The following is a 23,959-nucleotide window of genomic DNA, read 5'->3' on the forward strand; positions in this document are numbered from 1 at the left end:
CTCTGTGATGGCTAAGAAAATTTGGCAACGGCAGCACCATTCTGCCTCCCAAGAGGCTTTGGGTGGCATGGAAAGGAAGGACATTTTAAAACCCTCCTGCCACCCAAATAACCCCATAGCCTAAACAGGCTTACGGCACACTTTTCAGTGGTGTAAGTTTCTGGGTGCACATAGGGGTGTTCCTGGAAGTCCAGTGGATAACAATTAAAGTCAGCTCCATCCTCAGGAAGCCCCCCCCACACACACACACACACTTGATTCCAGTGCAGTTCCCAGGCTACAGATACATTTGTGTGCAGCTATTGCAAAGCTATGCTGCACTTGTATACTGGCATCTTTACTTTTTCGGCCAGCATAAGTGCCCCTTACGCCAGTGGAGTGGGCAGATGCACTGGGGTGGTCCTCCGCTGCTCCCACTGACTGATTCATCTCCCCCCATCTGGATTGGGCCCTTAATTACTTAAGAATGTGAAGGCAAACACATACTGTAAATCATTCCATAAATGATTCCGTAAAGGCAAGCGTAAGTCCAAGGGCCAATGTTCCACACTACCTGCCCTCAATCTGAGGAGGCAGCCAACTAAGATCAGCTTCACCCTCAGGAACGCCCCAGTCTCCCTCCTCCCATCCTGGCAGCTCTGTCGTAGACCAGACTTCCTGGTTCTGTGGTGGTGGAGTTGTGTGATGGAGGAAGTGCCCCAGAGAGGGCAAACATGCTAGTGTGAGGGTGTACTACTCCCTCGTTCTTTTATCTTTGGATGGGGCTCTAAATGTCAGTTTTCTATTCAGTGTTATATTCAGATCACTGGTGCTGCTAAGTCCAGTCAACAAAATACCAAATAAACATTGGAATTCTGCAATAATTAGGCAAACTATAGTTAATAAGCAAGGGGGAAGAGGTGATCAAAGAGGAGGGGCTAATTTCCTTCTTTGAGAACTAATGAGTTGACAGTGTTAAATATTGGTGTGTGTTAAAGCATATCAATAAAATTTATAATTATAGATAGCTGTTTACATGGCACTCTGTGAATCTGTTTTATCAAGGAATGATTAAAATTAAAGTAAATCGTAGTTGATTACAGGCTTAAAAGAATGCATTTTTCATTACTATTTCACATAATGAAAGAATGAAGCTTCAAAATAGTGAACAATATCTGGACACAAGCAATTAGTAGAAATACTGGCATGATTCAGACATGCCATTCATAATCTAACCATGGTTGAAAGAGCTGATGTAGTGACTTTCCATGCTCCTCCTTCATCCTGCTTGAATTCTCTTCTGAATCAGGTATCCTCAAAAGCCATGATTGCTAACCAGGATTCCATCATAACCAGCTTTAAGTCTAAAACTTGCAACTTTGGTTATGAAAAAACTTGGGTAATGTTTATCACTGACAACAGTTTGCCAGATGTAATATTACACCCTGGTTAAAGGAAAACATCAAAGATGCGGAGGTAGTGATAATATAACAATATAAGTTTTGAGCCTCCACTATCCTAAACGTGATTAGATCAGAAATGCTACATTGGTCTTGGGTTGTTTAAATTAGTTGAACCTTTTTATTTATATTTTTTCTTATTACCGTCTTGATTTTTAAGAATGGAGTAGATGATGGAGGAAAAAAAGTCCATTTTGCATGATCCACATTATTCATACTGGGAAAAAAAGTGAATACAAATTTCAGTTCAATCCTAAGAACACTTTGCTGAGATTAAGACTAGTTGATTCCTGTTTAGGATTCCTCTCAGATAACCCAATCCAAAAAGGGGGGAGTAGAGCTGTGGCCATGGACAGTGCTGCAATTTTGCCTCCAAAGAATCAATTGGCAGTTCAGGGGTTTGAAGAAGGAGAAACTCCTTTTTCGCTTAGGAAAGCCCACAGTGGAAAATGACTTATGTCATTTTGTTTTTGGTGGCATAAGTCTGCATTAGTGAAGGGGGGCATTCCCGGGCTGTCCATTGAAACACCCCCTGTAGAACACACCCATCCATGTCAGTGTGGGCATTTGCATCTTCTGGGTTTGGGGGCTGTGGCAGGCTGCCGCCAAGGTAAGTACCTTTTCCCTGGAATCCATGCCAGTTTGCACAGTGGTGGGGGCATGAGTACCAGTGCAATCCTTCTGCCACTTCCAATGTAGCTTCTGCCCCCACTTCAGTTAATATACTGAAGCAGGAAAATGAATAAATTCTTAATGTTCTATCTCAATTCTTTAGCATCTGTTAAATTCACATAGAACATACATACACAGGATTTTATTTTGTTCATGTATATCTCTGGATTTGGAGGAAAATGTGCATATATTTTGATTTTATGCACAGCTTGATCTTAAACTCATTTTTACCTGTGTACTTTTTGAAATCCTTTGTTCAATAGCTTTCCATGAAATTACTTAGCCAATGTCATCAGCTTGAATACATTTACATGCAGTTTTTAGGAGCCAGCTGAATTTTTTAATAAAATAATGTAAACAAGACAATGGGTTTCAAACAGGATGAAATCCAGAAGTAGCAGGCAAAAGGAGATACTTCTTTACTCAAGGAGTGATTAAGTGGAATTCTCTGTCTCAGGGTGTAGAGATGGGTTACTTGTTTAGCTGGATTCAGAAAAGGATTTGACATATTCATGGGGGATAGGTTTATCAGTAGCTGTTAGCCACGATGATTTAGCTGGTATCTTTGTGATCACTCTTCATGCCATTGCTGGAGGACAACTCCAAAGGGAAGGTTTGCCTTCCAGGTTCCACCTGGTACGTCTTTATGAAACGAGATGCTGGAATAGATAGACCATTGATCTGATCCAGAATAGCTTCTTGTAAGTTCATATAAATGGGAATTGAAGGTCACAGGCAGGAAAAATTTGGTGGGAAGCAGGTTTGTCATTGTAATTATGTGCAAAAAACAATCTAATGGGAAGTTTTTTGCCCATGCTCAGGATTAGAGAAATAAAATTAAATTGTGGTGTACATATTTAACAATTGGCACAGTTTGTAGAAATAGCCAATGATGTAATGAACCGAGAACATTTTTATTAGTTATTTCATTTTGCAGTCTTTTGTGAAGCCTTCTGGAAGATACCTCTCTGAAATAGTTTTTAGCTATACGGTATGGATATTCATGGATAGTATAAATGATGGAACTTTACACAGCCAACATATTCAAGTATCTTAATAAAACCAGCTGACAGATTTTGCCCTTTAATCTGCTCAAGAGTTTGTTTGTTTTGTCATAGGGATGGTATTGCATACTGTTTTGCCCTAATCTTCCATTGTAAAAGTTCACCTGTAAAATCCATGGTGAGTTTAAGCATCTGAGGTTTCACAAGATCATCTGTAAGATCTGGAGCAAGTCCCTGCTTCACATGTTAATAGAAACATAAAGTTTTGCCACATTATAATCCCTTGGTTAGATCTCTGTAACTTGCTAAAATGAAGCCAACAGATGTGTGCCTAGCTGCTGTGCCACAGCTGCACCCGGCCGCTGCCCACAAAGAGGCTTTATGGAGGAATGAGGAGGCTGCCAAAACTGAAAACCCTCCCCATTGCCAAGAAACCCTCGGGCTGCAAAGACTTACACCACTGTTTTTGGTGGTGTAAGTCGGAGACCCTGTCTGTAACTCACCAAAAGGCCAGAGGGAAGCTTACTAACATTGGCTCCTCCCTGGCTATTCTCCCAGCCGCCCCCGCTATGCCGGCAGGGGTGCTGGGATACTGGGCCGGCATTCAGTGCCACATTCCTGTGTCAGGGAGGATTGCAGTGGCCGCACGGCACAGGATCGCCCCTCCACTGGAATAAGTGCCCTGATAAGAACAAATCTGCCAGCACAGCTGTACACCACTCCCATGGACGGATTTGCCCCACCCCAGGTGGGACTGGAAATCTCCAACATCTTCATCAACTTCTTTTGTACTCAGTACCAGTGACAGCCTATTTTCTACCCTTACTGTCTTTTCCTAATCAGATTCCACGTGTGTATTTCTCTTGCCCTTTAAAAGAGGGAAATGTGTATTTCCCGGTCACCCTGTGTAAAATCCAGTAACCCATTTTATGACCCATGTTATATGTAATTTACCAGTCCTGCCCTGAATTTATTAACTAATTGGCAGGTGTTTTTTCTTGTTTTGATTTCTAAGTACTTTTTTGTCTAGGATATTTTCTGCCTATAATTACCATCTGTATTGTGGGTATATTAGAAAGAATAGGATATAAAGGAAGGCAGAATAAAAAGCTCATCTTTTTATTTTTTAAAAATCAATTGTTAACCTTTCTGTCTTTTTTTACATGTGAATGCAATTTGCAGAAGAATGCCTATTATATTTTTGATTAGGGACTTGTGCCTGTCACTACTCTGCTGAAGTCAAGAATTTCAAGAGAACCATAGTTTGAGAGAAGGAAAATGAGAGGTAAAAGAGGATGAGATAAGAAACTAAGGTTAGTGGTAATGCTTAGAGCACTTTGTAGCATGGTACATTAATAGTGTATCTCCCCTCCCCTTGTCCCCTAAAGATAAAATAGCTTTAGTATTTTAATAGTATGAAGTAGAGCGCACCTATATAGTATCTTCCTGTACTTCTGAGAAGCAGACAATTCAGTGAAGCGGTTTTCAAATTTTAAAAAAGATACTTAAACTGAATTTGTGAAGAGATTACTCACAATTATATTAATGCTGAATCTTTTAACTATAGTGGAGTACATCTATGTTTTAAATATTTACTGTTTACTCCCTTTTAAATAATCTTTTTATAGTATAGGATGAAAGTTTAGATTGCGCTAGTCTATACCTTATTTTCTGGTGGATGGTTATTAAAGGTACACTTAAATTACAAACATTTCTTTGTTGCCACCAAATGCTGTAGAAGCATACAAAGAGAAAAAGACCCTCCTGTGCTATTCTGCCAGTTTTCTCACATCAAAGACAGGATGCAGTAACAGCTTATAATGGCAAGATGATGTGACTGGTTAATGGATTAAATATGATACTTCAGGAAACAAAAACATCAATTTCTTCATCCTTCAGTAGCTGGGAAAAATGAATTCCTTAACTTTGAAGTTTACCTCTGTTTCTGACAATTCATGTAAGTTTCTTTATATTAATTCCCATCTGTTCACACTGACAGCTATGGATTTGTTTATTTAAATCAAAGAATATCATATCTGGAGTTTCTTATTGATGATCTTGTGGTACATTTAAAAAACTAACTCTCATAAACCTGATGCCCAGAGTGATCAGCTGTACTTCCATGTCTTAGACCAACTGAATTGATAAGACAATAGAATACTATTTTCTAAATAAAAGAAATCAAAACATAGGCTAGATGAAAATCCTAATAAGATCAGCAGTTGCCTTCTCAAATTTAAAGTAGTTAACATCAGATTAGATGGCATTTGTTATATTGGATCATAGTATTGTAATAAGCAAGGTTGGTTGGTAATTCCAGTGTTTAAAAATACTTCAAAATATCCACATGAATTAATCTAAACCTCTTGACATGCAAGGAATTTGAGTAGGAAAATGGTTTGTTAAAGTCGTCCTTTGTATCGTTGACCTTCTTCACACATCAGTTCTAGGCATTCTTTGCAGTCCAGCTGAGATGTCAACTGCAAAATTCTCATTGACTTCAACAAGCTTTGCAAGTTGTAGCTCTTTTGTTTAAGGTATAAATCGAAGACCAACCTGTTGTTTCATTTGTTCACTTAAATGCTTTTCCAAGGTACTTAGTGAAACTATTCATTTACAATTGTGATGGATGAAAAAAATGAGCAAAATAGAAGAGCTGTCTTATGACAGCCAAAAATCAAACTATTCATTGTGTGTGGGTGTGTAAAATGCTGTCCATTTGCGGCCAACCCCATAAGGTTTTCAAGGCAAGTGATTAAGCAAAAGTGGTTCGCTATTGCCTTACTCTGCAGCCTTCTTTGATGGTCTCCTATTCAGATACTGACCTTGCATAGCTTCCAAGATCTGACGAGATTGGGCTATGCTATACCATTCCACATCCAGTTGTTTGTTGGTTCTTTAAAATTATGAAAACAAAATTGGTGAAAACAGCAGAAAGTATAACATTTTTTTCATAGAAATATGTGAAAACAACACAAGAAACTTTATAAATTTTTCTATTATGAAAATGTAAATTAACTACTGTTCGCATTTGTTCTAAGGATTTTAAGAACAAATGCTAATAGTAATTAATTTACATTTTCCCATTTTTATCTATTAGCAAATACATAAATCCATACCAGTCTAGTATCATTTAATCTCTAACAGATACTTATTACTTAGAATCTAAAAATAATTTTACTCAGCAGTACCACAGCAAAAAAATTCCAAAATTAAATACACGTGTTCCATTTATTATTGGAAACTCCTTCTTTTTGAGTTTTATCTGTCAGAATGTCCATTTGTAAGAACTCCAGCACTTTTAATAGCCACTTTATTTGAGAAGGGTAAGTGGCTTTCTTTAATTTTTAACCCAGGCCACCTATGCTTTAACAGCATAATAAAAAGGCTGATTTTCGACTCCTAGTTCACTTCAGACAGATTTAGAATAAATACAGGCACATGAAAATGTAGTCCTTGTATCTGCCTTTTTAAATTTAAATTTATTTCTTTGATTTTTAACCTACCCTTTCCTGATAAAGTCCAACTCAGGGTGGGTTACAGCAGCAATTAAAGTTACACATTTACGATTAAAATCCTATATTACTCATGCTAAAAATTTTGATAAGGCCTAAAACATATAGAATTATGGGAACGTCTGAGGAAGAATAAGAACCCCATACTCAATAGGGAAAAGGGAAATAAACAATAATTTAATAATTATGTAAGGGAGAGAGGAAGGCCAGCCAGATGGAAACCATTGCTGTCCTCACCCATCGGCCTGGCAGAACATCTCATTCTTACAGGCCCTGCAGAATTGCAACAGATCCTACAGGACCTGGTTCTCGCTAGTTAGAGAGTTCTACCAGGCCAGGGCCAGAGCCAAGAAAACTCTGGCCCTTTCCACACGGGCACTGAGTGGGGGTGCTTCGGCATAAATTATGCCAATGCACACACACCCCCGGGACCGTTCGCAAAGACAGTCCCGATAGGAGCGCAGGGGAAGGTGCAGCCTTCACACAGGCTGCACCTTCCCCAACCGGCTTACCTGCTCCTGCTGGCTCCTGTCGCGTTGTGGAGGCCAGGGGACACGCCCCCCTGGCCAGAGCGATGGCACTGGAGATGGAGGCCAGAGGGACGTGTCCCCTGGCCTCCACAATGCGACAGGAGCCAGCAGGAGCAGATAAGCCAGCTAAGGAAGGCGAGAGGGAAGCACTGCCTTTGATCTGCTGCCGTTCGCACGGCAGCGGCTGGAAGGCGTACCTTTTGAAAAACCTCGCTCATTGAGCGAGGTTCAAAAGGGGGATTTCCAAGCGGCACAAGCATGGCGAACGCCTCCCCAGGGACGGCATTTTTGCTGTCCCTGGGGCTCTCTATTCCACTTGTGCGGAAAGTGCCTCTGGCTCTGGTTGAGGACAGTTTTAACTCTGTTGTTTTAACAAAGTGTGTTGCAGTGGTTGATTTTAATGGTTTTAGAATGTGGGATAGAAATTTTGTAAAATACAAAAAAAAATCTTGAAAACTATTAACCCATCCCTCAAACCACATCAGTCAAAAAATTATGACCAGTGCTAAACAATTAATAAATTACTTGTCTTTTCTTAAGCCCTCTATTCCTTGGCATATCCATTAACAATGTCACCATCCATTGTGTAGAACAAACACGGATTATTGGCTTTCTTTGACTTGGCTTCCTGTAATCAGAGTTGTCAAGTTTTGTTGAATCCCCCTCCCAAAGTACTTTTTTTTGCTTTTTTTTCTTAGCAAAATCTCTAATAATCTCACTTTAACTATTGCAGCTATCTTGTTGTTTTCCATTTCCTGGTGTCAAGATGGTGTTCAGATAAAAGTATATAAATACTGTAAATAAACAAATAAGTCAGTAGATTGTTGCAGCACAACTTTATCCAAAATTCTTCTGGCAAAATCATTCAGCATCCCTATGCCCCCCACTGCTGTCACTCTGCCATCCGATTCCATATTGCATCCCTGCCTGTGTTCCAGATCTATTATCAGGCCAAAGGACTCCTCCTCCTTCCCTTTCTCTATCCTTGCTCCTCCGCTTGCCTGTTAATCTCAGAAATTTGTTCCTGCATGTCCTGAATGCTTATATGATGCTTTTTATTTTCTTCTTTATTTATGAAACCTTTGTACAACTGCCTGGTTTCTATCCCTGTACCAACATTAAACCTCAGAATTCGTAACTGAAATTAACACATTCATCCTGTGTTTATTTGCAACTCCTGTCTTTCCTTTGTTGTCATATTTTAGACCGTAAGCTTCCTTGGGGCAGGAACCATGTACTATGTGTACATTTATGGTGCTACTTAAATAAATTATATGCAAGCTTTGTTGTATCGAAGATGCATCACCAAAATATGTCAGGCAATGTTATATATTGCTCCAGAACCACTTCATGAAAATGTGATTCTAACAATCAAACTATAAAGGAATTGGTAATAAGTTTCCATTCCTGTTGTATAAGCAAGATATTATGATTTGTTTATATAAGTGTAAAACTACTTTTTCCCAGATCTATCCCGAGGGGCAGTTGTAGTTTTCTTTATCCTACAAAAATATAAAAAATAGGGATTTAAATTTGCAAATTCCCAAATTTTTGCTTGCCTTGCAACATTTTTCCCCATGTGCAACTGTAATCAGGAAAGAGCAAGCTGGAACAAATGCTGCAAATGTATGTAAATGAGAGGGAAAAGAGAGATTGAACAAATAAAGTGGTATCTAGTATAAGGGAATAGATAATTTTGGCAAACAATAGCTCAAATTTAGATAATTGGAATACAGCAAAACCTAGAAATCTCAAGCTTGACTTGTTTTTTTAAATCTTGCTGGTACTTTGAAAAGCAAAGTTAATCATTAGGTTTTTGAAAAATTTCAAATTACTGTGTTTAATATGTTTGCGAAGTGTGTTTTTTCCTTCCCCACACCCTTAATCCAAGACACAGGATACAATATTTTGCCCACATGTTCCTAAGAATCAAGATCTAACTTTCCTGTACTTAACACATAGTTTTGCAAATATGCTGTAGACCACATGCACTTTTATTCACATCTTTCTACCTCTGCCACAAGTGGAAAAATATCTTTAAAAGCAGCTTCTGATTCCAAATATCTGTAGCAGGGATTTGAATGTTTTATTTCTTGCTCCTTCTTTCTTTGATGGGATAAGATGTGTTTCTTTGGAGTCCTTCCCTGGTCCTTTCAGCAGCAATGGGAAACTGGCCTGTCAAAGGGATAACAATGGGAGGTTAAACTCAACTTGTAGTGTCTCTTAGATTGTATCAGCTCAGCAGGATGGTTTTGACTACCTGGTATTTAATGAGTCCATCTTTGTGCTTCCAGTTTATACCTTGTCTACTAACTACCTGAGCTGAACAGTGCTTTCATTTCTCAAATGATATACACGAGTCTACCAGCCACATAGCATGGACGGTCACTTTTCATCTCTTGGAGAAACACTGTTTTCCCCACTATCAGATTTTGCTTCAGTAATGTTCTGGATGTAGTCTCAGCTCTCTGTATATGTATGCAGAAGTAAGGCAGATTCCGCACGGGTCGAAAACAGCACTGTACAAATGGTGTAAATGACTCTTGTGCAACCCCGATCCATTCACTTGGCCAGGCGTCCTTTTGACAGCAAGTGATTCAGCAGGGCTGTGAGACTTCGCATGGAGGCATGGCAGGGTTTTTTGTTGGCCACCCATTTCTGCATAGCTACGCAGGGATGCACACACGACCCCCCACATGTTCTGTGTTGTTAATGGAATCTACCCATGTTCTGTGTTGTTAATGGAACATTCAGCTGAGGGCAAAAGGTTTTCATTATCAATCAACTGATCTTATTAGAAGCCTTCATGTGTACATATGGGCCAAACCGAAATCTTCTTTTGTCTCTAAGCACAAGTAATTTGCAATTGAAAGGATTCATAGACTTCAGGACTGTTGGATTATGTTCCTATATCATGTAAAAATTGTATTAGTTGTGAACTACTGTTTTCATTATTTTACCATCCAATTAGTATGAATGTTTCTTTGGAAAAGATAAGAAATTCAAAGTAGAATTTCAGAATAGAGGGGTGTTAATGCAGGAATGCTGCCTTCAGTCGAGGTACCTCTCATTCTGTTTCAGTCCACAGTTAACATGGCTTGTATTTTCTTATGAATCTTAAATAGTGCAGCTGTTTTTCGTAGTTTAAATGCTTTAAATTTTCAAATCTTTTAAACATTTGTACAGACAGAAATGTTTGTGACAAAAATGTGAGAGTAGGTAGGTATAGAGCAAACATAATCTTTTTCACCTCTTTCCCTGATATCCTTACTTTATTTCACCTTTCCATCAGATGTCAGTAGAACCGGTAACACTGTGTGAGTGATAGCAGGGCATCTCTTAGTGAAGAGCCAGCTTTTCTAAATAATGTCTGAGGAGATTTGTAGCCTCTGTGCTCTTGCTGGACCTGTCCCCAAATAGTTTAAAGGGATTTAATTGGATGTCCCTTGAATCTGTTTCATAGAAGCAGTTCTGGGAACAGCTGAGTCTGGGGAGAGTTGTAACTCCCACACCCCCATGAGTTGTTGACAGTGCATAGAGACCAGTTCCGCCGTCCCCCAAATTCTCTTCCAACAAATCAGTGGACAAGGGATCTTGGGGTTCCATCAGTGTATCCAGGAACTGTTAAGACATATGAGCTACGTTTTCATAGTTCTCTAGCCCACTAGCTCCACAAGTTTGCTGTCACAAGTCTTTGTCCTCTCCCTTAGGTTTGGGAGGTGTTGCCCTTTGTTGCAGGGAACATTCTGTGGCAATTTGAGTTAAGTGCACATTTTGCCTTCAGTGCCTACATGGAGACATTGAGATATGTGTTCATTTAGGCTGTTTGTACTGAACATCTGAAAATAATTCTTTAAATAGTGTCTATTTTAAAAGTTGGAGACAATATAAAATTACAGTTAAATATTCCACAGAAATGCAATTGTATCTATTTATTCTGTTCTTTAATCTTCCATCGTGTTACTGACAAGCCTCCTGCAGTAGAAACTATTTTAAAAACTTTTATCATTTAAAGGGATTACTATGTTAGATAAGGGGGAAAATCAAGACAAGCATTTTTATTACTAGACATGAAGGGGGTAGTTCTGATTAAATTACATGATTATTTAAATGGGCTTCAAGACAAAGTGCATCATTTCTTGCCCTCAACATTAATGCCTTTAATCAAATAATGACCTTCTGGAAATAGTTAATTTTAAGCATTTGGAAAGATCAATACCACTTTGCCACCAAAAAATGGCCCAGATGATGTGAAATTTGATGTATTTAAAGTACCATTTCACCCTTTTAACCTAGTAAATAATTTAACATGCTTTCAGTAATCTTTTGCCACCATTATGTATCTCATTGTTCAAAGTATTATGACTTTTTTCCCCCAAAAGCAACCTTCCTGCAGTAGGAAAAGCTTGCAGGTCTAAGCCAAAGGTAACGCTGTACTGACTGTAACTGGTTGTTTCCATGTGCAAGTACAGTCATCCAAAGCTATGCAGTCATAAATGGTTTTGGAGCAAAGTTGTCTATATTCTGAATTTGACAACATCAGTTTTCTTTTAGTCTTTTATGTTAAAGGTGATGAATTGGTGGTTTAGATTTGAGAAGTCCATTTTATCCCGTTTATGGAACATGGATACAAAATTACATTTGAGTGCCTTCAGCTTTGTAAATGGGAAAAAATTACCCTCTATTAGCATGTTTGTGGGCAGATTAAAAACTGTCTTCATTAGCATAAGGAACACTTACTGATTCTTTATAAAACTAGAAAATTATTTGCTGAATGATAAATTGCCAGCTTTACAGTTAGTTGTTGTTGACAATGAGCTCATTCAAAATGCGTTCTGCAGTTTAGTCTACAACAAGACTGAATTCTTTTTTTACTCAGAACTACTGTTTAATGGATTATGTACTTAAACTCTGTTCATACTGCATATGAAATGTAATTCATGCTTTTCACAAAAACATTTGTATCAAATACCTTCTTATTTAGACTTGATTTCTTTTAATACTGTATTTTTTATTATACCATATGCCCCAGAGAATGTCAGAAAATACTCCAGCACATAATTTTTTTTTTTCTGGGAGGGGGACTTGCACAATATTAACACGAGGCACTACAAATTAATCCTTTGATCTCAGAATTTAAAAATTATATTTCACAACATTTTAAAGTTACACTGTGTAAGAATGCTATGCATGTACTTAAACATTAGTAGCTTTTTTAAAAAAAGTATTAATTTGTGCCCAGTTGTGCCAGAATGGGGTACACATTTGAACAGGCATCAGCTGTATTCCCACAATTCCTGATACAGCAAATGATACACATGCAGACATCCTTAGCTGAATCAGAATAAATGGTAGTTTTGCTGTTGACTTCAATGGGATGGGGTATTAGACTGTTTTAGATAAATAAATCGATATATCCAATTTTCACAGTGAAATATAAATTGATTTGTCCAACCAAAGCATAGGTACAAATCATTTCTTTAGTCTGAGATCTGTAATTTAACAGTACTATGCAGTGAAGTTTATCAAAAAGTATACCTTTAGATTTGGTAATTCTTTAAAACGATCACAGAATTAAATTATAATTTTTAACTACGTAGTTTTTAATAGCTAATATTTAGGCATTTACTTTTCCCTCCCTTTTTAAAAACAAATGCTGTTTCTTTAATAAAATTCCTAACAGAAACTCAGCTCCAGTAAACTTACTTAGCTGACTTGGATTTAGCATCTTTTTCACCATTTTCTTGCTTACTGTAGCAAGACTGTTGCATATGTCGGGGAAGCTACTATAAAGTGCATAGCACTGTTTCCTTTGTGGCAGATGGATTTAAAGCTTGACTTCTCAATAAATGTAGGTTTACAATACATAACTTTACAGGATTTGTGTTGTATATAACAGGTTTGAACATATTATCTCAGAATTCATCTGCATGGCATTTTCAGCTTATCCTAGGGTCCATGCCAGTATCTTAAGTAATAGGGGGAGAGAGTAGTGATTGATAGCAGCTAAAGGCGTGATTTTGAATAGAAACAAAGGCTTTAGAACAGAAGGTGTCAAATTAAACTTTGTCAGTTTGGAAAGTAGTAACATCCTGAAAGTTCATCTAACATATTTACATGTGAGTAATGTTTATATTTTGCCTTGTTCCTACTTTATATGCAGTGCAATGTTGCTTGGCAAAGTTGCTGCACTGAAGGTTTTTTGTGTATTTTTTTGCCATCAAGTCACAGCTGACTTATGGTGACCCCATAGGGTTTTCAAGGCAAGAGATGTTCGGAGATGGGTTGCCATTCCCTGCCTTCACATAACGTCCTTGGTATTATGATGCTCCTAATATTATTTTCATTCTTTCCCTAGTATGTACAAGCTGTAAGGCTCCTCTTTTAACAGTACTGAACAAATACATAGATAATTTTGATCCATTTTAATAGAGAGGGTTAATTTTTAAAAAATTACTATACAGGTAGCCTTTGATGAGATGAATTTCAGCTTTTGCTCTTGTTAACATATAGTCCATATAGTAAGGCAAGCTGCAAAAGAATTTCCCTGACATAACCAATCAAATTAAGCCCTTAATTAAACTGGATCCTGTATTAAAGTATTTTTTCCCAGAATATTGCAAATCAGATTTTTTTCATTATCAGTTTTGTTTACATGAAATGGTTCAACCATTTATTAAATCTGAGAAAAATCAAAGTTCTATTTGGCAAGGGAATTTTGTATGAAATATACTTTTTATCTACAAGTCTTTGGGAAAGGGATGTGTGTAGGTGTTTTTCTCTGTGAACAAAATGGCATATGTTTGATAAACATAAGCTTAACTATGAAGAAACATTTTAGTAAGTTTCAATTAAATTGTCATTTTAAAATGTAAAAAAACTCCATGTTGCTATTCATATTTCATGGTATTTCAAAATAATTTAAAATAGAAGCAAATGAAAATGATAAAAAAATTATTTTGTTTTAGATTAAAATGTAAGATTACATTTTAAAACTACTAATCCAATGATTTGATTCTACATTTTGTTCAACCCATCTGTTTTTAATATTTCAAAATTACAGAACTTCCCTTGAAAAGCTGTAGTTAGACTTCCAATTCATCACACTATGGGGGTGGGGGTGTGTGGAATGAGGAATTGGAAGTATTATTTCAGGGCAGAGGTTAATAGCAAACTACTGGAAATGTTTTATTAGTCATGGGCAATTAATAAAGATATGTCTAAACTCAGAATACAGAAGTGACAACAAGACCAGAATACTTTCTACATGAATCAGAGCTTATTTTTCTTATGAATAAATGATTTGCTTTTTTACAATCAAATCTGTGTTCAACATAGTGGTCTTCTACAGTGCTATTAAGATTTAGACCTTGCAGGCACCTTGGTGCCTGCCAGGTCTTCCCTTGGCATATCTGAGCTTTTCAGAAAAGGTCACTGTTAAGGCCAAAATTGGCCAAATATGTCCTCCCCGAATAGGAACGAATTCGAATGCAAGTCATTCAGGATTGTTTGATGATTTTTTGGCCTGCAGGGGGTGCATTTTTAAAGTAAGCGGCACCAAAATTTCTGGGTATCATCCGAAAACTCTCCTGCTGATATCACCCAAAGTTTGTGACATATGGTTTAGGGGGTCCAGAGTTATGGAGCCCCAAAGTGGGTGCCCCATCCCCCATTGTTTCCAATGGGAACTAACAGGAGATGGGGCTACCCCTTTGAGGGTCCATGACTTTAAACCCCCCTCCCAAACCAAACTTCACCAAACTCGGGTGGTATCATCAAGACACTCTCCGAATGAGACCCTGAGGTTTTGGTGCTGCTAGCTTTAAAAATTCACCCTTGACAGGCACCCCAAGATTCTCTGCTGCAGTGCCTTGGCATCATTGTACCCAAAGAAAATTTCTGTGTAGGCTGCATCATTTTTGAAGATAGAGTTACCAGACTTTCAAGGTGGCTCCAGGAGGCCTCTATCTTGAAAAATGTGCAGCCTGCACAGAAAATCCCCATTGGGTACAATGGAGCCACTGCAGAACACAGAATGTGCCAGGGTCTTCAGCAAGTTCTATGATAGGAAAAATTAATTAACTTTTCCCAACATATGACTTCAATGGGGCTTGCTGTTATGCTCAACTGGTTCTGTGCTAGAGATTTGAGGAGGGATCTGGGGGGTTGTTCTGTTTGCTTAGGAGGAGCAAATGCTGTGGGCACCCATTTGAAGGTGAACCTGATGCCCACAGAACAAGTGCCCAGCCTTCGCTAGCCATCCACATAGGAAACAACAGGACTTTATGATTTTTGGACCTAATGGCATTTCTAACAGAAAAGCAGACACAATTAGTAACCCTCTCTCGGCACACACAAATAATTAGTAACCCACTCTCGGGAACTGGTGAGAACCTGCTGGATACCACCTCTGATCAGACCCTCATGTCATCTAGGCCTCCCGTGGGCGGGGTTGGGGTTGGGAGGGTAAAGTCGCGATACTGGTTGTTTAAAACTGTGGGATTAAATTGTTGTTTTATGTATTTTATTGTACTACATTAATTTTTGATGTACACTGCCCTGAGCCTTCTGGGGAGGGCAGTCTACAAATATAGTAAATAAATAAATGAAAAGCCAAGGTGAATTCTCTTTCTCCTTCTTTTTCTTCTCCTCCTATTCTTTTTTAATTACCAATCCCACTGGGCCTGTCTCAAACTCTTGGTCATGCACGGTGGGTTTTTTGTACCCACCCAGTATGGTATGACATGTGGATGTGTGTGTCTTCAGGCCCCAAAGGAGCATGCTTCCATCCAGATCATCTATCTTTACTGAATTGAAATTATTAATTAAAATATTTCTGGAAAACACTTTCCATTCCTACTGAATGCATGTAAAGTCCCAAGCACCTATTATGTTTACCAGTCTAAACCACTTTATTTCAGGTAACCTACAGCAGGATCTTAAAAAACCTAATTCAGATACAAAGATTTTGTACTATTGCGTGGGCTCAAATCTGACCTTTCACCTTGTCCAGTTCTTATGTTGAACAAGTATAAGTGACAACTATAGTTATGTGTTAGGTCTGTTGAGCATGAATCACAGAGTATTTTCCTATTTCTGTTCATTTTGTCAGAATATCAAATTTAGAGATTAAGATATGTCATCTGCAAAAAACTTCAACCACTACATTTGTGATTTCACAGGAGCTTTGAATATCCTTAACTTTCAGTGAATTGCGTCACAATTCTTTTTCTTCAAAAGTAGCAGAATTGTTTGAACAAAACATTTTAAAGTGCTATTATGTAGGAAGGTTTCAACTTCTCATTTAGTTGTTTGCCAAATTTCTTTTTTTCCTAATCTTTAAATAAACAGTTTTGTATTATTAAACATAAAAGACAATTGTCAATTATGTATTTAGTTTTGTTTCTTTTCATGTGTTCATTTTTCTGTAAATACTATTCTTTAGTTCCCTTTGTCCTGTTTCTTTAAAATCAATAGTAAAAAATTCAAATAATGCCACAGATATCATTTAAGATGGCATGTAGGCAGTTGCTAAACCATTAAGGGGGGGAAATCTGTGCATCTATTTTAGAAGCAAATTAGCATTTGCTACAGTTCTCCTGGGACAATCTTTTGGCATACTTTCAAGCCTGTTTTTCCCTAAAACATGCTTGGGTTAGAGCAGGTGCTTTTATAGACAGTTTGCCTGCACTATGATATAGAGATGGTGGAGAGTGTGGTCATGTTCATATCATGAATAAAATCATGATTTAGTTTTCTAAGCCTATTTTGGAACCAAAAGGATCTAAATTAGGTAAAGGTTTATCAACAGGTTTTGAGTTACCAGAAGAGCAAACTGAGCACACAAAATGAAAGATGATACCCTCCTTAGAGATGTCTGTTCCAAAGATTATTTCCTTTCAAAAGGGCATTACAGAGTTTTTGTATCATATGATTTATGTAAGCCTGCTTTATCGTCAAGCTAGATATTGGAAGCACTTTGTTTTAAAAAATACTAGAAATAAGATAATATAAGAGCTAGCGAAATATGCCTTTTATGCCCACAGATGGATACTGGCTTACATAAAAGTAAATCAGCAGAGAGACAATAGGAGTGAGATTAACCGAGTGCTTTCCTATATACTTGAAAACGTGAGGCACTGCAACCTTCCTCAGTTTCTGTGTGTTAAATATATATCAGCTCTGCAAAACGAGGTTTCTATTCCAAAATGTGGTTCTCTCTTACCGAATTTGTAAAATAGTATGAAAGTGCCCTTGGAGTCCTGATAGATTTTGTGGAGAAATGGCTATATTGCAAAAAGGTGAAATGCAAAAACAGGAGTGTAAGCTTTGTCCTAATTTTATCCATTTTTCCTCCAAGAAAGCATTTTTGAGAGAACTGTTTACTTGTTAAGGTTATCTAATGTTTTGATGGTATTATCTTCAGGGATGGCTCTGTGAACTCTTACGATGGAAAGAAGACCCTTCACCTGAGAACAGAACCCTGTGGGAGAATCTGTCAATGATCCGGAGGTTCCTCAGTCTTCCTCAGCCTGAACGAGATGCCATTTATGAACAAGAAAGCAATGCAGTTCATCACCATGGCGACCGGCCTTCCCACATTATCCATGTTCCAGCAGAACAAATTCAGGTTGGTATACCTTGGCCAATTCAGTAGAGGACTTAAGTTAAACAAAATAACTTTTAATTTCTGCAAAAATTAATAATTTCTTCTATTTCTGCTGCATTTATTGAAAATTACCTAATATAAATAAGATTATTTTGGAATTAATAAGTGGCATTTTGGGCCAATGCAGCACACCAGAATTAATTTCCCTGTCAGTTGCTCCCCCAAACTGAATTCCCAAAGTTATGTTTAAAATCAGTTTGGAAGTGATGCAAGAGTTCCTAGAGTAAATTTGCAAAAGTAGTATATGTGTGCTTGAGGCATTTTCCTTTTCAGCAACTCTGAAATATGAATGCTTTAAAACAACTCTGAGATGCATGCATAACTCTGTCTCATGGCCACAGTTTAAAAGTGTGAAGGACTTAGATATTTAGGTGCCATTTATTTTTTAGGGAACAACAATGATTCATCTAAAATAAGTAGTGGGAAAGGCTCCAGCCCCCAATTCCTCATCCCATTTATCCCCAGTTTGAAAGTTGGGATGAGTCAATGTTTGTTTGTTTTTCCTTTAGAGCCCCTCTCCCACCACCCTTGGGAAAGGAGAGCATAGAGGCGCTTTCTTACCTGGCCTGCTGACCACTGGACCTTGGCTGGGTGCTGCTCCCCAGGTGAGCTGGCACGAGTTAATGTGTCAGGGAGAGGCATGGAGGGGTTTCAGAACTTGGTCCCATTGCAAATTGCCATATAAATGAAGAACTGGGACTGCTGCCTCTCTGAAAATGGATGAGTCCTTTTACTTGCTTGTATCTGAGGTCAGCCATTAACATCTTCTTCTGCAAGAATAGGCGACCCCATGAGTGTCCTCAGAATCTGACTGACTTCTGTTATTAAGGAACTATTCACGCACGCACGCACGCATGCACGTACACACACACACACACACACACACACACACACACACACACACACACAGAGTTTTCCAGCAGCCCAAAACTGCACCTACTGTGTATTAAAGATAAAGCACATTGAAAAAGCAATCCCTTAGGATATTGGCTGCCTGAAATCTTGAATTTTGGGAAACTGACAGTCTGTACTTGAGAAAGCAACTTTCAATAAATTTACTATGTATAAGTATAGAAGTAAAAGTTTACAGAGTCAAAGACATTTTAATGTAACAATGTTTTTTCAGATGGATTTGCCTTACTGTTAGAAACTGTTTTATTTATCATGGTAGATAATGCTCATAGCTTCAATCCTAAGCATACCATGTGAGTGCTAACAGGATCAAAGCAGAAGAAAACCAGTAATAAATACAAGATTCTACTTCTATAAATGTATTAATGGCTGCAGCATATTCTCATCTAATTGAGCTGAATTCTGTGCAGTGTTCGCCTAAGAGGCCAGCACATGGAAATTTCTCTGAGTCCCCTTTAGCTCATCTGTGAGCCTTTACACAAGTGTGCCAAGGGATTGGGGGTCCATATGTATAAAAAGCAGTTCCATATAGCACTAAAGAAGGGACGGTGAGCCAGACAGCCCCTCCTTTCTGTTCCCCCAGTGGACTCTTCTAATGAAGGGAGGGGCAGTTTTCACTCACTTTTCCCTTCTCATTGCAATGCATAGATTTTCATTCTCATGCATCCCCCTATACCCGTGGTGGCAAACCTTTGGCACTCCAGATGTTATGGACTAAAATTCCCATCAGCCCCAATTGGCCATGCTGGTAGGGGCTGATGGGAATTGTAGTCCATAACATCTGGAGTGCCAAAGGTTCACCACCACTGCCCTATATTTTGGACTGGATTTTCAAAGGACAGGGTAGCTGCTGGGAGAAGGGGGAACTGATAGTCCACTTTTAATGCTGGTTAGAAAAAGTGCAGAGAAGGGCAACGAGGATGATTGAAGGATTGGAGCACCTTCCTTATGAGGAGAGGCTGCAGCATTTGGGACTCTTTAGTTTGGAGAGGAGACGTCTGAGGGGGGATATGATTGAAGTCTATAAAATTATGCATGGGGTAGAAAATGTTGACAGAGAAATTTTTCTCTCTTTCTCACAATACTAGAACCAGGGGGCATTCATTGAAAATGCTGGGGGGAAGAATTAGGACTAATAAAAGGAAACACTTCTTCACGCAACGTATGATTGGTGTTTGGAATATGCTGCAACAGGAGGTGGTGATGGCCACTAACCTGGATAGCTTTAAAAAGGGCTTGGGACAGATTTATGGAGGAGAAGTCAATCTATGGCTACCAATCTTGATCCTCCTTGATCTCAGATTGCAAATGCCTTAGCAGACCAGGTGCTCAGGAGCAGCAGCAGCAGCAGAAGGCCATTGCTTTCACATCCTGCATGTGAGCTCCCAAAGGCACCTGGTGGGCCACTGCGAGTAGCAGAATGCTGCACTAGATGGACTCTGGTCTGATCCAGCAGGCTAGTTCTTATGTTCTTATGTTCTTAGCATTGTATTCAAATCAGAATTTCAACTGTACAAAAAATCATAGGTCATGGTTTTGTCATTTTAAGTACTGTTCTTTCATTTAAGTTGTAGGCTGATTCCTCATGGGCCAAAAACAGTGGTGTGAAAATGGTGTAAAAGGGTTTAAAACAGTGTAAAAGGGTTTATACTGTTTTCACACTGTTTTCACACCATTGTTTTTGACCCATGCAGAATCAGCCATTGTGTATGACAAGCCTAAAATTTTAAATATCAATAGTATGTGTCATAGAAGAAAGTAATCTAGAAATGAAGCAATACCACATTAACTTATGATTTAAATCTGATCTCATGGCAACAAGTAGCCAAGGAAAGAAACTGTTGTCTCATTTTTCCCCCTTATACGTTTTGTCGTTGTTGTTGCTGCTGCTGCTGCTGCTGATTCTTCTGTTTTTTATAGCTGAATGCACTCCTCTTGTAATAATAGGTTGACTGCATTTTCCATGGATTCTCCATGATATATCCCTCCCATTTCCTGGCAATCCCCTAGTGACAATGTAGTTATTTTAGAGGAAGCAAAGGACTGCAGGAAGAAAGAGGAAGCAGGAAATACCCCTTCTAAGTACAAAACTAAGTTCCTAGTTCTCTGGCTCTCACAATTTGTCTTTCTAGCTTTGTTGCACTTTTACAGTTAATAATAACCCATTTCGACTCCAAAATTACTTTCTTACTTGCACATACGAAAGCATTCACTTCAAAAACTTCAGATTCTCTTGAGAAGAAGGCCTGATACAGACATAAAACTGTATGGTACCTTCAATGGTTACCATTTCAGGAGCTCTCCTTCATAGATTCCTGCTTAAATGTCCTTTTCAGAGCTAAATAATGCCAAGTTTATATAGTCACTGTTGCTGCAACAATGGGGTAGAGTAGCATGAATCCTATCTGTCCTATGTGCAGAGCATCTCCTGAATTGACTCTCCATGTGAATATGCAGTTATTATGCATATTCAGAATATGCAGAGGCCAAGTTTGTATAATAATTCCTCCTCCTCCTCTTATTTTTTGATGAAGATTAAGTTTTGGTATAGAAAGCTAACTGATGATAGAGATTATCTACATAGGGATGAAGAGGGGTTCATTCTGCTCTTCCACTGCACTATTTCAGTGCCTCCACCTGGTCATTTACAAACCAGGGCTACTGTTTAGCACAGGGGTAGGGAACCTGCGGCTCTCCAGATGTTCAGGAACTACAATTCCCATCAGCCCCTACCAGCATGGCCAATTGGCCATGCTGACAGAGGCTGATGGGAATTGTAGTTCCTGAACATCTGGAGAGCCGCAGGTTCCCTACCCCTGGTTTAGCACCATATGTGTTACATTTTAATGCTAGTTAACTAGAAATCAGATGTTAGTATCTTGATTAGGACAAGTTTGTACTGTAAAAATAACTGTGTATGACAATGATAACTATAGTTAGCTCTGGAAAGGAAAGGGAGAATCTATACACAAGGTTATAAAACTGTGGGATATTTTGTATGTTATGGTCGTGATGAGAAAATAAAGCAATGTTGTATCTGTTTAAAGTCAGAATATATATACAGTTGCTTTAAACCTTGTTGGCAGGTTTATTTGTTGTGTGTGAAGACCAATATTTGCTGCAATCTGTATGCAACAAATAATCAGGATGATTTTTCTTGCCAGCAGCAGCAGCAACAGCAGCAGCAGCAACAACAGCAGCCGCCGCCACCACCTGGTCCTAGATTACCACCAAGACAGCCAACAGTAGCATCCCCAGCTGAATCAGAGGATGAAAACCGCCAGAAGACCCGTCCACGAACAAAAATTTCTGTGGAAGCTCTGGGCATTCTCCAGAGTTTTATACAAGATGTAGGACTATATCCAGATGAAGAAGCAATCCAGACTCTTTCAGCTCAGCTTGACCTACCCAAGTATACCATTATCAAGTTTTTTCAGAACCAGCGATATTATGTTAAGCACCACGGGAAGCTGAAAGACAACTCAGGCTTGGAGGTAGATGTTGCAGAATATAAAGAAGAAGAGTTGCTTCAGGATTTGGAAGAGAGCGTCCAAGACAAAAATACGAACACAATTTTTTCAGTTAAATTAGAAGAAGAATTATCAGTAGAAGGGAACACTGACATTAATACTGAATTGAAAGACTGATCAAAAAAGTATTCTATGGTGTCACTGCTATTTACTAATGAAATGAAAATTCCATCCTGTGTTCTGTCAGCAACCTCTTTATTCATTGTTTGGCCAATGAATCTTCCAAAACTTGCACAAAAGTTGAGAAAATTAAAGGATAATGCCGACTGCACTAGATATTTTACAAACTGCTTCAGAAATACAGATGAAGCATTGAGAATTGTTTCATGTTAATTTGTGTTCACTGGGTACATTGAGATGTATCCAAAAAGCATGATATATGTGGGTTTGTTTTGTTTTTAATTCTAGAGCTTTCAGACAAAATTACTTTTGAGGGTTTTTTTGTTTGTTTTGGGTTTCTTTTCCCAGTTTTACTGTAACACTCCACACTTGATCTTTGAAAGCTCACATTTATTTAAATAAAAGAAAAAGAAGAGTTCGTTACTCTTACTCTATTGTATGTTACAAAAGAACTATAGACTGTGGGATGCAGTTTAAAGTTAACATATGCCAACAAATGCCTTGTATTATATGGCACTGCCGTAACTCAGATTTGTTTTCTCTTCAGAAAGAAGTCACTGTATCTTTTTCATTATCATTATCATTGTTACATGATTTTTTGAAAAAAAATGTGAAACACGGTTCTATCCCATTATTTATTTGTAGATCCTATAGCATCATGTTGTAATTAATTTTTCAAAGTTTCCGTTAAATGTAATATTGCTTCTATTGTTATCATACTGATTTTTTTCTATTTATAAATGTATTTTGATGGGCAGTAAAACAAAGTGTCTTAAAAGTTTTAAATAGAGAAAATGTGCTTTACACAGTTGCCTATAAAAAGTGCTCTATGTTATCCAAGCAATTCATACTATAAGCTTCACTCTTATTGTTGTATGCAATTTTTACTATCATGCAAATAAGCTTAGGTAAATAAAACTAATAGATCACCTTAGAAACTTATGCAATTAATGTGAAAATAATTGATGTTTGCAATGTGTCTTCCTTTGGTTTACAATCAATTTTAAAGCTACAGCTGTATAAATTTTCTGTATAAAGGTGTATTTCTTTTTTATGAGTTTATTGCTATGAAAACACCAGTTATTTTGTTACAGCTGGCTGTTTTTATAAGTGTATCACAATTTTCTTTATGCAGAAATGTTCTGACTAGGAGTGGTTATTGACTGTAACTACACAATTAAAATTGTTTGTATGGTATGATAAGGCAGGGTTTGTCTACTTTTCTGTTTCTTTTGGAGGCACAGCCACTTTAAGTATATGTTGTACATTTCATTCATTATGGTAAAAAGGAGTCTTCTGTCAATATCCTTAGCATCACACGCATTTTTTTAAAAAAGACCTCAAACTTGAAATCTGACAAACATACTTCTGAAGGAAACCCAGTTTTACTGTGAAAATATAACCTGTCTCGTCTTGGTTTTAAAAGTTGCCTGCCCAACAGAGATAGCAGGATATTATTGAGTCAAAAGGCTATCAGGCAAAAACATATTTACAGTTCCTGGCAGTAATGCACTTATAATGGATGCAGCTGGTTTTGTTTTACAGTATTTGAATTTATGATAACACTG

At 38.0% G+C, this 23,959-nt stretch overlaps 1 protein-coding gene across 14 annotated transcripts in view; it reads left to right on the forward strand.

Annotated features, from left to right (window-relative positions):
- The window catches only part of SATB1 (SATB homeobox 1), a 118,265-nt gene extending 94,671 nt beyond the window's left edge, over positions 1-23,594 (forward strand). For 8 of the 14 annotated variants that reach the window (XM_048510730.1, XM_048510729.1, XM_048510740.1 and 5 more), the window contains 3 exons: positions 17,587-17,790; positions 18,339-18,434; positions 21,906-23,594. In XM_048510730.1, coding sequence (XP_048366687.1) covers positions 17,587-17,790; positions 18,339-18,434; positions 21,906-22,388 — 783 coding nt within the window. In that variant the 3' untranslated portion in view covers positions 22,389-23,594. The remainder of the gene's footprint in view (positions 1-17,586; positions 17,791-18,338; positions 18,435-21,905) is intronic. The other 6 variants (XM_048510737.1, XM_048510739.1, XM_048510732.1 and 3 more) reach the window with 5 other exon arrangements.
- Positions 23,595-23,959: the final 365 nt, after the last annotated feature.

The sequence above is a fragment of the Sphaerodactylus townsendi genome, linkage group LG11, assembly GCF_021028975.2.
Source record: "Sphaerodactylus townsendi isolate TG3544 linkage group LG11, MPM_Stown_v2.3, whole genome shotgun sequence".
Classification (NCBI taxonomy): Eukaryota; Metazoa; Chordata; class Lepidosauria; order Squamata; family Sphaerodactylidae; genus Sphaerodactylus; species Sphaerodactylus townsendi.